Source organism: Fusarium redolens, assembly GCF_020744475.1.
Source record: "Fusarium redolens strain MPI-CAGE-AT-0023 chromosome Unknown BKA55scaffold_4, whole genome shotgun sequence".
NCBI lineage: Eukaryota > Fungi > Ascomycota > Sordariomycetes > Hypocreales > Nectriaceae > Fusarium > Fusarium redolens.
This window is the reverse complement of record NW_025763667.1, coordinates 2386851-2399648: the sequence shown is the minus strand read 5'-3', so window position 1 is coordinate 2399648 and position 12798 is coordinate 2386851. Positions and strand designations below refer to the sequence as shown.

The following is a 12798-nucleotide window of genomic DNA, read 5'->3' as shown; positions in this document are numbered from 1 at the left end:
ACTCGAATCAAGTCCAAAAACCTTTTTACTAAAGCCTTCGATAAGAATCAAGCTGTGCATTATGTATTAAGCAATCGATGCTGTGAGAGCAGAGCTGTTGACCATCAGCGTTAACATCGCTTTACATTACTCCCATCAAGGCTATCTAAGCCGCCCTTGTGTAGTTCGCTGACTGAAATGAGTATTTTGTCAATGTCTTCTTCTGCTGCAATAAAGGAAAAACACAATGTCATTCGACGGTCTGGGCAGCAAACGTGGGCTTTCGTTTGCTGCTCCTTTTTCGCAGTTCCCCACGAGGCAACTGTATTTCTTGGACCCGTTGCCTGCCATACCACAGAGTCTTTGAAACTTGACCCACAAGGCTGAGTTCTGTTCCCATTGTAGGAAGGTAACACAGAAATCCCGTACTAGTCTTCGATGCGTAGCAGTGTAGGCGTAGATATTAGATCCTTTGACCTACCTGACAGCAGAAGCTGGGCTTTGGACCTTCCAATAACGGCCAAAAGCATCGTCAAATGAATAAATTTCCGAATAGAGAGATCTTCAAGTATCAATAACCTTGCTCGACAAGGGTCCTCCCAGCGACAATCAGCTCTATCTCATGCAAGATGATCAAGAATTTGTCTAGCTAAAGAGGTGAAGACACAACTCGATACCGACTTCGGCCAGCAAACTGAAGCTTAATTGTTAGTAATCACATGATGCGGGGATTCACTTAGTACAACTTCAATCCATACCTTGAGAGTTTTGTTGATGGCCAGACAAGGGTAGGGTTGGTCGGCCCTTATCAATTCGTGACCCACAAAAGTAGCCCCGTCTTCGGAGCTGGAGACCCTACGTAAGGCCTTGCTAGTATCTTCACCCACTTTGCGCCTGATACTAAGTCGCTTTGCTTCCCGTATACCTCTTGGATCTAAGATAACTCTTAGGTCTGTCTCTCACACTTACCAATCTAGGTCATCTCTCAACTTCAAGAAACCATTACAATGGCTCCGGAACGTGTCTGCCTGTGAGTCCGATCAAGACTGGTAGATGATATCTTACTGACAACTGACCTAATTCAGTGCCTACTCAGGTGGTAAGTTGAAAACATTCAAGATAAGACCATAAACCAATGCTCATACATGTAATAGGCCTTGATACTAGCACAATCCTCAGATGGTTGGTTCTTCAGGGCTATGAGGTTGTGTGCTTTCTTGCCGACTGCGGTCAGGAGGAGGACTTCGAGGCTGTCAAGTCCAAGGCTACTAAGCTCGGTGCTGAGCGCATGATCATCCTCGATGTCCAGCAGGAGCTTATTGATGAACTCGTCTGGCCTGCTATCCAATGTGCGTCTCTGCTATTGTAGTGTGAAACCAATGAGATTGCTAACTTTCGAAATCTAGGCAACGCAGTCTATGAGGACAGATGTAAGATACTCAGCTTCAACATTCATAGACAACACGACTAACATCGAGATGACCTGCTCGGAACCAGTCTTGCCCGCCCAGTCATCGCTAGGGCGATGGTCAAGGTTGCTAAGGAGCACAACTGCACAATTCTCAGCCACGGATGTAAGCAGCCCCTGTCCAGTCACAGCTTGCTTGCTTTTTAGATAATTCTCTGACACGGGTTCCTATCTCTTCAGGTACCGGCAAGGGTGTAAGTTCTTGAGATCCGTCTTTTCAGGTTTCTGTTTCTAACGTGTACAGAACGAGTATGCCTCAATTTCCAATGAACCGCTGGCCTAGTACTTACTTCTCCTTTCTAGTCAAGTTCGCTTTGAGCTCGCATGGAAGGCCTGCGATCCTACCCTCAAGGTCCTGGCTCCATGGCGCTTGCCCGAGTTCTACAACCGATTCGCGTCAGTGATCACCCGCCATTGCTTTCTCGCAGCCAAGCTAATGACCACGCAGTGGACGTGCGGATCTGCTCAAGTTCGCCTCCGAGCAGAACATCCCTGTCAGCTCTACTCCCAAGGCCCCATGGTCTATGGATGACAACATCATCCATTGCTCGTACGAGGCCGGTGTAAGTCCCCCTCAATCATAAACACTATCGTGCAGTGTGCTGACCCTGCCAGATTCTCGAGCAAACAGAACTCGAGCCCCCCAAAGATATGTGGAAGCGCACAGTTGGTAAGACACTGCTCACTGTTCTGGCTTGGAAGAGTCGACGCTGACTTCCATCTGTAGACCCCATGAAGGCTCCCGATGAGCCCACGCCCTTCACTGTTCATTTCGATCAGGGTGTTCCCGTCAAGCTCGAGGTCGGTGACAAGGTCATCACTAACTCTTTGGAGATCTTCAAGGAGGTGAACGAGATTGGCCGAGTCAACGGTAAGGCACCAGACTCTGAACTGACTCCATGAGTATCCACTGACGAATTATTAGGTATCGGACGTGTTGACATTGTCGAGTCCAGATTTATTGGTGAGTTCGCGATTGCTATAAGTTCATCGCTGTTGGCTGTGTTATTCGCTAACGATTATTAGGCCTGAAGAGCCGAGGCTGCTACGGTATGTGATAGGATCTGTTTTAGTCATCGGAAAACAGCACTAATATTGTTTCCATAGACACCCCTGGTCTTACTATCCTTCGACAGGCCCATATCGATCTTGAAGGAATGGTCCTCGACTCCAAGGTTCGATCCATCCGCGACCGTCTGTCTCAAGACTGGTCAGCCGCCATTTACAACGGTCAGTTATCCTCACCTCCCTCTCCCATATAGCCACTAACTCTTGCAATAGGCATGTACTTCAGCCCTGAGCGTGAGCTCGTTGAGCATGCCATCAAGTTCTCACAGCGCCAAGTCGAGGGCAAGGTGAACCTTGTCGCCTATAAGGGTTGCGCGTATGTCGTTGGACGTTCCAGCGAGACGTCCAACCTCTACTCAGCCGATGAGAGCAGCATGGACACTCTGGACATGAACTGGACTCCCCAAGACACATCTGGCTTCATCGCCATCCAAGCCATCCGTCTCGAGAAGTACGGTGCTAGGAAGATCAAGGACGGCGAGCCCCTTGCCCGTGTCTAAATGCATCATCGGCATGACGGCTTCAATGTGTTTCGCCACATTGAGGTAGGCGGCGAAAACTTGTACAGCTCAATGCCCGCCGCAAGTAGTTCATGCTCGCGTTTATAAAAAGAAAAACTAAATTACTGATGCTATCCTGATTCGTTGCCTGTAGTTATTGTACTTAGAAGGAGGTAGAAACAACCCCGCCACTTGGTAAGACAGTACTCCTCCCCTCAGTAATAGATCGTACATCTGTCTGGCACAGCATCGGGCTTCCAACATCTGGGCCGTTCCCATACTTTGTTTCTGGAAAGCTGAACTTCAACCCTCAATGTGGTGGCGATTGTTGCATGGAGCCTTGACAGATTGCGATGCTGTCACGGTACTTCTCGGCTGAGAGTTGCTGACTATCAATCACAAACTTGATATCATTTCTCCCCGAATGATACCAGAAACCAATGTTGTTTCTGCACCTTCATACATCAAAGATTGCATGGAAAGGCCGCATTCGATCGATAATCTTTCATCAATATCAGGAGGTAATTGAAGGTTGGCGGCCGCAATAGCAGACTTTAGCCATACGACAATGTCCTCTCATGATGTAGTAACTCCTGATGGGTTTTCTGGGAGATTTTTTCGAGATTTAGGCTAGATAACCATTTTCCATTTACTATTGTAGAATTCATATTGCTTGAATGCAACGTTTGCTGGGATGTCACAAAACTGGGTCATTCTTGGCATTCAGTGTCCGTCTTGGCATCGGATTCCAGACAAAGCTCAGTCTTGGCGTGTCATGATAAATTTGTCCGTCTGACATTTCCTGTAGCCGATATCCGGATGAATATATCAAAGTATCATCGTCTCTATTTAAAATGTTTCGTTCTTTTTTTATCCAGCTCTTCTAACGTTCTCCTGTTTCGTCAACATTTCACTCACACCCAAATTTCATCACCATCTCTTAGCTCACAACCTCAACCTCGGCCGCCCAGACCTTGGCACTCTCCGCTGATGCTTGGCTGGCCTTTGGCCCCTCCCATCCCGGTTTCCTGGGAAAAGGAGCTGTTAAGAAGGTCATCATTTCGCGCTCGAGTAAATCTTGTCTTGACTTATCTGCGCATACCTTGAAGATAACCCTTGTTTGCGCGCGCATCTTTGCAACCGCGATCATCGCTCTGCATTTCCACAAGCTCTGATTGGCTAGAGTGGCTTTTACATACTCTTTTTATCCCTGCGCGACAAGCTAGTCGACCATGTCCCCACGCTCCAAGTCAATTTGGCTGGCGTTGTTGGCTGTGAACAGCTTCGCATATGCTAACGAGGAGCCGCCTGCTGTAACGACAGCGCCTATCTATCTGCCCTATTACGATGAAGAGTCGTGGTCTCTCGTGCGCGGCAGTGTCATCTCAAGCGTGAGTCGACATTCTCTGCAAACTTGATCATGGGTGCTAACACGCACAAGGATGCGGAAGCTAAGGAAACAACATATACAATATTCTGTCCAGATACAGACGACTCAGACCCTCCAGAGTGTGATCTATCCCTTGAGTTCCCTTTCGTTTTAGTCGAAGGTCCCGATACTGTCCGGTTCCACGGCACGCATACCTCAAGGCTGTATGTTCTCCCTATACCTACGAAGTACCATTACTAACATGGTGCAGCACCGCAAATTTAGAGTGTAATCTACAAGGCACGACCAGGGCCACGTGTTCCGGATACTCTAGCTTCAACGAAGGCTATAACGATGGCGTGCACACAGGTCCAACCGAGGTGACATGGACATCAACTTATTCCAGCAGTGAAGTAGAATGGGGTGTCCTGACAATGGGCGAACTACCACATGATCCGGACCCTGTTACTGCAGTTTCGAGTACACCGACGGATTTTGTGTCCATGCCGATAGCTACAAATGGCGATAATGCTGGAGCAAGTTTGAGCATCACCTTTAAAACTGCTCTGCTTGCTGCTTGTTGCACTTTGATGGTTGGTTGGACTCTGTAAGAATTCGGCCGTTTATTAATGAGAACACGATTTATGATGGGTGTCGGGAGCAAGCGAGCAATTTTCTTTGTTGAATTTCGATTATTGTATGTTTAATACATCATGCTCGTATATTAGCTAAGAGTAGCCAAAAACGATAGCAAATTTGATGAGCTAGAGTAATATTATCCTAAGACGAGCCCAAAGTCTGTTGTGTTAAGGTATAGCGATGGAGATGCAGGAAGTTCTGATTCCTCGAAGTATTGGGTTTATGTTTAGAGACAATCTTGTAGCCGACGGTAGATACAGGTTCATGCACATCTGAGTGCTTCAAACAGATGTCTATTCGACAGAATGGCATCGGGTGGCCATGAGATGCCAGGACAAAAGTTTGGTAAATCCTTATAGGCAGTATTAAGGCATAATAAGGGGAAGTATTGTCTAGAAATGTACTAGTGACCTCCTCGATTTGTATGAAGATGTTGACAGAAACCGCGTCAGGTGGATTAGAGCTGCTTCTTCGGGATGTTATCTCCAGGAGAGGAGGATGTTCGACTATGGAGATTGAGCTTAAGATTTCGGCGGAATGAGGCGTGGAAGTGTTAGGTTAAAAATGTTTAAAGAAAAGAGAAGAGTTCTGTCCCAGTACCGTCTTTCATGAACGGCCGGATGCTCTTACCGGCCGGAATGACAGGCTCCATTTTTCCGGTCCCGGAATCTCAGCCGGCCGTGACGCATGCCGAAATGACAACATTCACACATTGCTACAAGTCCTCTTGACAATTTGGCTTGAATCAAGCCTATTGGCGACCTTCAGAACAACATTGACGAGTTGAAAGGTGTTAATGCAGTTGAGCTTTACGTCTCAGCTTGTGTGGACAGGCCGGCTGTGGCCAGTATCGACATAAGCTTTTTTCAAGAAAGACCCTTGCTTGTGAAGAACAACATCATTGAAGAAGTGACCGTAGAAGTCAGAAGACTTATTCTCAGAGGCTTCCGACAAACAGTGTCATCGAAAATTGAGAGCGACGGCCAGATCACTGTATAATGAAAATGTGCAATTGCGATCTCAATTCTTGGAGTTCCACATTGGGTTCAGGAGTCAAAGAGTTGTGGAGACTTTGTGCGTGAGATGAGAGTACCCACTTTCAGCACAGACGTTGAGAAATGCCTCAATACCAAAAATAGTCCGTCTCCCACCATCAACAAAACAAGGCACAGTGGCCGAGTGGTTAAGGCGACAGACTTGAACGGACCTCTAAGAGGTTCTAGACATCTGTTACGTTCGCGTTCGTAGGTTCAAATCCTGCCTGTGTCGTTAAACCTTCATTTTTGCGACTTAAACGTGTTTTGATATATGAAAATTCGAGGATCAATCATGCTCTCAATTTTGCACTTATGGAGACGATTTTGGGACGACAAGATGCACGCGAATTAGCAGTTGGGTTCTGTCTTTTACAGAATCGAGTTGTGCAGCAGAAGTGTTGAGATATCATCACTTCTTAAACTTTTATGGAAATCGGGTCACACAACCTCCAAGCGAATAACGTTACTAGCTGTGTTCCCGCCCAGCTCAACGAAACTTGATATGCATGATGTTATTTGGATTCTTTTCGCGATAGAATAGATAGATAGACCTCATGGGCTGTCAGAGAAAAATAATCATTTTATCGATATATTTGTGTGTGCATTCATATTGCTGGCAGAGCGTACGGAAGCTGATATGTTAATCTATCACCACGATCTTGTCCAAATTTTAAGCGAGCTTGCTTGATAGGACACATTGACTTTGAGGAAGCTCGATTTATCATCAAAATTATATCCCTTCGCTCATGTCCTCACATCACCAACTCAAGTGAGGTTGGTTTTGGCGATTTCCTCTTTCAGTCACGTGTCGCTTAATTTAAGCTCAGCGGCCCGGACCTTGCGTAGAGATTTGTTATCAAAGAGGGAAGTCATGATGCTCCTTCCTTCCGTCCGCTTCTCGTTGCAGACTCCAACTAAACCAGCCATTCTCTCAGCCCTACAGGATCTGGCTGTTTATCGTGTAGCGATATGTCATTCACGAGCAACCTAATGTTCCAGAAACCTAAGACTACGTACACAATTTTAGAACTCCATTGAAATATTCAGATGCTTTTTTCTTTGTTGATGCTGTTATTTTGTGTTTATTATTAACTTTCAACACATGCATTACTTGATGATTACGCGGCACTGGGAATGGAGGCAAAGAACGGGAAATGGCGGAGAGAAGGGGTAAGAGTTTTGAGAGACATGGCGACCAGCCGTGTCTTAAACTGCAAAGGCGTCGGCGACGCGCTGTAGCGTGCAGTGTTTGTATGCGGCCGCAAGAGTATACCTTGCTCATTAAGGTTTTCAGCCAACAATGGTATCATCTGAAGGAGAGAGTAAGCTTACGGAGGCCCGACACTCTGCCTCCGAAGGTCAATAGATTGAGAACAAGTTGATCTGAGTGAGCGCTTCATGCTTGAAGCGGCCGGTCCCTGGTTCTGAGACCTGATCCATAACTGCACTGGAGACAGTCTCACTAAGACGGTGGCACAGCAAGACAGCAAATTAATACTGCTGACGGGCTTGCAAGGAGGCTCAAAAAGGAAGACAACATCCGGCCAAGCTCCGGTAGCTTCATAACCATACGAAGACTACATCTCAGCAATTTCAAGGTTCCGAGACATGGGAAACAGTGCTGGTGTCCAACATAAGAGTGCCCTCAGGTTGTCAAAAGACTTAAGAATCTAAAGTAGGGCCAAAAACAAACCCAGCCAAAGAGCCCACTAAGTTTATGCTAAATTATCCCAAGATATTCTAATATTTTTGTCACTTAAGATTGAGGTCCTAAGTTTTCTACTACCATCTATAGTGTGGGAGATCTTAAATTCCGCCTGCATCTCCACATGTAAGACAAGAAGCTTGGCCTTGAGCTTCTTCCAATGTCGGAACCGACCCGAATCTCGTAAACAATGCACGGACCTAGGCTGACTTTACAGTTGCTTTTCCTTCGAGTCCTGTAAGGTTGCGACTTTCAAAAATTTCCTCGTGTCTGACTTGAAAAAAGTGCCGCATGATAACACGGCAAGGTCGGAAACGCTGCAATCAAGATCAGACGAGAGAAATGCCCGGCGTTGTTTCGTGTTTGAAGATCTCTTTTTTTGAGCATCGTGTTTCGTCAGTGAGTCAGGCTTTGAGACGATCATTTTTACGAAAGACCATGCAAGGGCAGGGAAAAGAAAGGTTGCTGGGGGTGGGGGAGTGGAGATGAGGACCGTAACGTTAATGCAGAGTTGATGGGCAAGGATATTGAGTTTGTGTTGCTCGAGTTTGGATGATGCATGGTTACACAGCAGAGAACATCACACTCTGGAAGAACCTGTCCTGTTTCGCCAGGTCTCCCAGAAGAGTATCAACATTCAATGCCTTGCGATAATCCCCGAAAGCCTCTAGTCAGGGCATGAACATGGTGGCGCCAAGCCTCTTCCTCCAACTCTTGACGCCCACCAATCCCCTCCCCCAAGGCATCTGTCAGCTAAGGTTTAGTGGCTTTTACCCCTGGATCCTACAGTACCTTGCACTAGATTCATATTCCTGGGAAACAAAAACTGTGGTTTGGTGACTGGCAATTCTTTACCCGCGCGGCCAGTCGAAACGGCCGGTTCTTTGTGTCTGTAACACCAACACGATGACATGTTCTACTGGCCACAATCAACGGCTGATCGCCGAGAGCAGGGCCTTCAAGGGTTGTGTACCTTGTCGTGTCCGTCTGCGGGGAGAGCTCGGTAACCCATGAACATGGAAAATGGAGAGGTCATGATTCAACGGTTGACTTTGTCTGAGGCTCATCAGCTAAAGTCTTAGTCTACACATGAACCCAGCACGATTCGTCATTCGTTCCTCAAGATGTCCTCCCTGTGTGTCTAACTCTGAAAACAATCCGCCAAGCAAGGGTATCACGTATTAATACCTAGACTAGCCCCCGTCTTCTATCAACGTTTTGGACTAGCCCAGTCCAGCCTGAAAAGAACGAACGTCTTTGGAGCTTCAGCTTTAGCTCATTGCGTTCTCGTATTCCCGTTCCCTCTCAGCTGTGATTGTATTTTTATCTTTTGGTGGCCCGTCCTTCGCTTCTTATTTCTTTCTTATCTTACTTTTCATGCCCCCGAAGGCGTGGTCAACTTCTACGCCTGATTTTCTCTCGTACCTGTTGTGGGAGCTTGATTTGTTTGAGTTGAACGCCTCGCTCTTGCCCGAATAATTAGACGATCATTCCATATCACTTGCCATTAATCGCCTTTAACTTACACTCATTATCGGACCCCGGAAAACTATCAACTTGCTGCAAGCACCAAAAAGACTTTGAATCAATCTTCCAGGAGAAGACTATCGCTGAGCGATCAAGAATCTTAAGCATACTCAACATAGACACCATACACCATACCCATCACCGATAATAGACACATTATGAAGTTTTTTCCCTTGGCCGGTTTGGCTTCTATAGCCATCGCTACCAAAACGCCTCCCAGTTCACTTGATACTGCAAATCCAGGTATGTCCCACGGCCAAGAGGTGTTGCAATTCACCAACAACTTCAGATTCAATCCGAGATGTAGCGGGCACGCTCGCCTTCGATGCCATGAAGTACTACGGTGGCAACACATCATCAGTACCCAAAGATCTCGGCGACCTTCAAGATCCATACTACTGGTGGGTAGCTGGTGCCCTATGGGGTGTCATGCTCGACTACTACCACCTCACTGGAGATTACAGTTACAACGATGTGGTCATCGAAGCTCTTCTGGGGCCTACAAATCTCGGCACCGGTAACGATTACATGCCTGCAGAGCACGCCGACGAGGAGGGTAACGATGATCTTTTTTTCTGGGGCTCAGCCGTCCTCTCCGCCGCTGAGCGAAACTTCCCTCAGCCCAATAAGGACCTCCCATCGTGGCTCGATATCAGCATTAACGTATTCAACGAGCTTGCTGATCGATGGAATACAACAGCTTGTGGTGGCGGCCTCCTGTGGCAGATCTACCCAAGTAACCCGAATGGCATGACATACAAAAACTCAGTCAGCAACGGCGGCTTCTTCCAACTTGCTGCCCGTTTGGCTCGTATCACTGGTGATAACAAATATCTCGACTGGGCCATTAAGATCTGGGACTGGTCCTGGGAAGTGGGCTTCATCGATCACCGCAACTATCATGTTTATGACGGCGCCAGTGTGGAAGACAACTGCCAGAAGACAACATACCATTCTTTTACTTACACCAGCGGTATATATCTTTATGGCGCGGCAGTTCTCGCCAACTACACTGAGAAGCCAGAATGGATCGACCGCTCAAAGCGTCTCCTAGAGGGCACCGATTGGTTCTTTTCGCCATTCCCCAACGCGACCAACATCATGTACGAAGCTGCCTGCGAGACCGTCAACACATGCAACGACGACATGTCCACCTTCAAGGGTTATCTATCACGCTTCATGTACCTGTCCATTCAGATGCAGCCCGCTTTGAAGGGGTACGTTCATGCTCATCTCCTCCCATCGGCCAAGGCTGCTGTCCAAACATGTACGGGAGGGAAGTCTGGCCGTGAGTGTGGTATGCGATGGTATGTCTCTGGTTTTGATGGAAATCCCGGTCTCGGGCAGCAAATGTGTGCTCTTGAAGCTGTTCAGGGCTTGCTACTAAGTGATGCTCCTGCGCCGCTCAAGGGCGATGATGTCAAGGTTGTCCGCAGCACAGACTGGGCTGCCATGGAAAAGCACGAGTCCAAAACCAAGAGTACACCATCAACCTCGTCAGAGACATCATCAGCAACTGCAGCTCAGCCTACCAAGAGTGAGGATGCTGCTAATCTCTCTAGAGCGGATCTCGTCCTGGCTTCGGTCAGTATTGGGAGTGTCCTGTTGTTTTTAGGATGGGCCTAAACAAGAGTTGTTGGCTATTTATTAGACCTTATAGATATAGAATGGAATAGGCGTCAGGTATTTGGATAAACGGTCTGAGAGACTACTTTGGTATAAAACGCTCATACCCTGAGCGTTGCTTGTATTAATTCCACGAGATTACGCCCAGAAGGTCTAGATCTGACGTAGAACGCCGTCGTTTTATCGTCCTTTTCCTATTTAGTGCCCAAGTTTATGATCCTCTCACCTCAGCCAACGTCGTCTTCAGTGACTCCAGGAATCTTGTCACCTCGGTATCTGTACCGACTGTGATTCGTAGACATCCTTGGCATCCGTGCTCCTTTCCTCTGAATCGCACAACAACACCCTTGCCCTCAGCAAGTTTCTCATATACGGCCAACGCGACAGTATTGTCCGGCTCGCCTACAGTGTTAAGCATTTCGTAAAGCAAAAAGTTGCTCTCGGTGCCACCTCGTAGACGACCGACACCGGGAATTTTAGAGAGTTCCTTAATAAGACGGTCACGCTGCTCTAGGAGGCGCGCACGGTGGTCTCGCATAATAGCGAGTCCCTTTTCCGAGACAGCGTAGGACGCAAGGGCACTTGTAGGGCTGGAAATGTTGTAAGGGGCCTTGAGACTGTTGAGAAGTCGTGCAATTGGGGGGGATGTGAATGCAGCACCGAGTCGGATGCCAGCCATGCCGAAGGCCTTGGAGAGGGTTTGCATAACGACCAGGTTAGGGAACTCGGTCACCCATTCAGCCAGAGAAGCATCTTCGGGGGCAAAGTCGATATATGCTTCGTCGAGAACGACAACGCCGTTCCATGTTGGGTGATCAAGAATCTGCTGCACGTCGGACTTGGCAAGGACTGAGCCAGTGGGGTTTCCGGGCGAGCAAAGGTAGACAAGCTTAATGTTAGGCTCTTTTGTCAGAGTTTCCATGACAGCTGGAACATCTATGCTGAATGTGGGAGCTTCTAAAAGGGGAACTTTAACGAGAGCCACATCGTTGACCTGTGCAGACACCGAATACATGCCATACGTAGGCGGACATGTAAGGATGCGGTCCTTTCCAGGAACGCAGAAGCAACGCAGTAGAGCATCGATAGCCTCATCACTGCCAACTCCCACAAACAGATTCTCAGGCTTGAGAGTCTTATCTGTATGGGCGTGGGTGTTTCGCAGTTCGCAGAGCTGCTGCTTCAACGGCTCCTGGTGAGGATCAGGATAACGGTGCAGGCCCAGCAAGTCGACCTCTACACCATTGGCAGTCTTCTCTGCGACGTCTGAGCTCAGAGAGGGACCGTACGCGTTCTCATTTGCATCGAGAAGGATATTGGTGCCGTCATCCTTGTAGTCGCTGGGGAAAGTTAGTCGTTGCTCTAATGCGGGGGAGGGGCAACATGCTCTCGCGCGCAGCGATATGGCTGGAGGGCCAAGATGTTTGGCCTGGCACAGCTTTCGAGGTTGAAGGGAGCCATTTTGGTGGTGATTTATCTCCTGACGAACTGAGGAGTGATGAGGATGTGTGGCTCTTTAAGATGTGGTGTTTAACACTTTTTGGTTGCTGAGTCCGACGCCGGAGGGGAGTCATTGACTTTTTTGTGGGGCTTTCATCTTGTCATGATAGAGGGGAAGCATTGGATACGGCGTATATGTATCCCACGATGTGGTGTTTAGAACCTTGATAAGCAATTGAATATAGGTAAAGGCTTGCAGTATGACGGGACGATTGTTTTCCGATACGCAATTGAGTCACAATGGGTATGGCTAAGGTATATTCTGATGTTGGAGTCATCTATGGGCTAGAACGTTACCCTGAAGTACAACGAAAATTCTGAACTGCGGCTTCATGATTGAGAAACGAAGAGACAACAGAGGATAGATAAGTTAATAACTA

The 12798-nt window shown here is 47.7% G+C and overlaps 4 protein-coding genes and 1 non-coding gene across 5 annotated transcripts; 4 read left to right on the top strand and 1 right to left on the bottom strand.

Annotated features, from left to right (window-relative positions):
• Positions 1-1114: 1114 nt before the first annotated feature.
• Positions 1115-3015, top strand: BKA55DRAFT_503716 (argininosuccinate synthase; the record flags this gene model as incomplete). Its single annotated transcript, XM_046187033.1, has 12 exons — positions 1115-1328; positions 1386-1409; positions 1458-1553; positions 1628-1641; positions 1692-1729; positions 1896-2010; positions 2063-2117; positions 2175-2318; positions 2373-2411; positions 2474-2497; positions 2555-2677; positions 2729-3015. 12 exons carry the CDS (start codon positions 1115-1117, stop codon positions 3013-3015), a joined length of 1173 nt encoding a protein of 390 aa, XP_046053323.1.
• A 1232-nt stretch (positions 3016-4247) lies between these two features.
• Positions 4248-4995, top strand: BKA55DRAFT_536445 (uncharacterized protein; the record flags this gene model as incomplete). The annotated part of the gene is made up of 3 exons (XM_046189829.1): positions 4248-4406; positions 4457-4608; positions 4656-4995. The coding sequence occupies 3 exons, from the start codon at positions 4248-4250 to the stop codon at positions 4993-4995; spliced, it is 651 nt and encodes a 216-aa protein (XP_046053322.1).
• A 1193-nt stretch (positions 4996-6188) lies between these two features.
• BKA55DRAFT_t78 lies at positions 6189-6292 on the top strand. The gene has a single exon. It is a non-coding gene; the product is annotated as a tRNA-Ser (tRNA).
• A 3158-nt stretch (positions 6293-9450) lies between these two features.
• On the top strand, positions 9451-10918 carry BKA55DRAFT_591585 (glycosyl hydrolase family 76-domain-containing protein; the record flags this gene model as incomplete). The annotated part of the gene is made up of 2 exons (XM_046195270.1): positions 9451-9535; positions 9582-10918. The coding sequence occupies 2 exons, from the start codon at positions 9451-9453 to the stop codon at positions 10916-10918; spliced, it is 1422 nt and encodes a 473-aa protein (XP_046053321.1).
• Positions 10919-11129: 211 nt separating this feature from the next.
• On the bottom strand, positions 11130-12379 carry BKA55DRAFT_504630 (pyridoxal phosphate-dependent transferase; the record flags this gene model as incomplete). Its single annotated transcript, XM_046187108.1, has 2 exons — positions 11130-12248; positions 12302-12379. The coding sequence occupies 2 exons, from the start codon at positions 12377-12379 to the stop codon at positions 11130-11132; spliced, it is 1197 nt and encodes a 398-aa protein (XP_046053320.1).
• Positions 12380-12798: the final 419 nt, after the last annotated feature.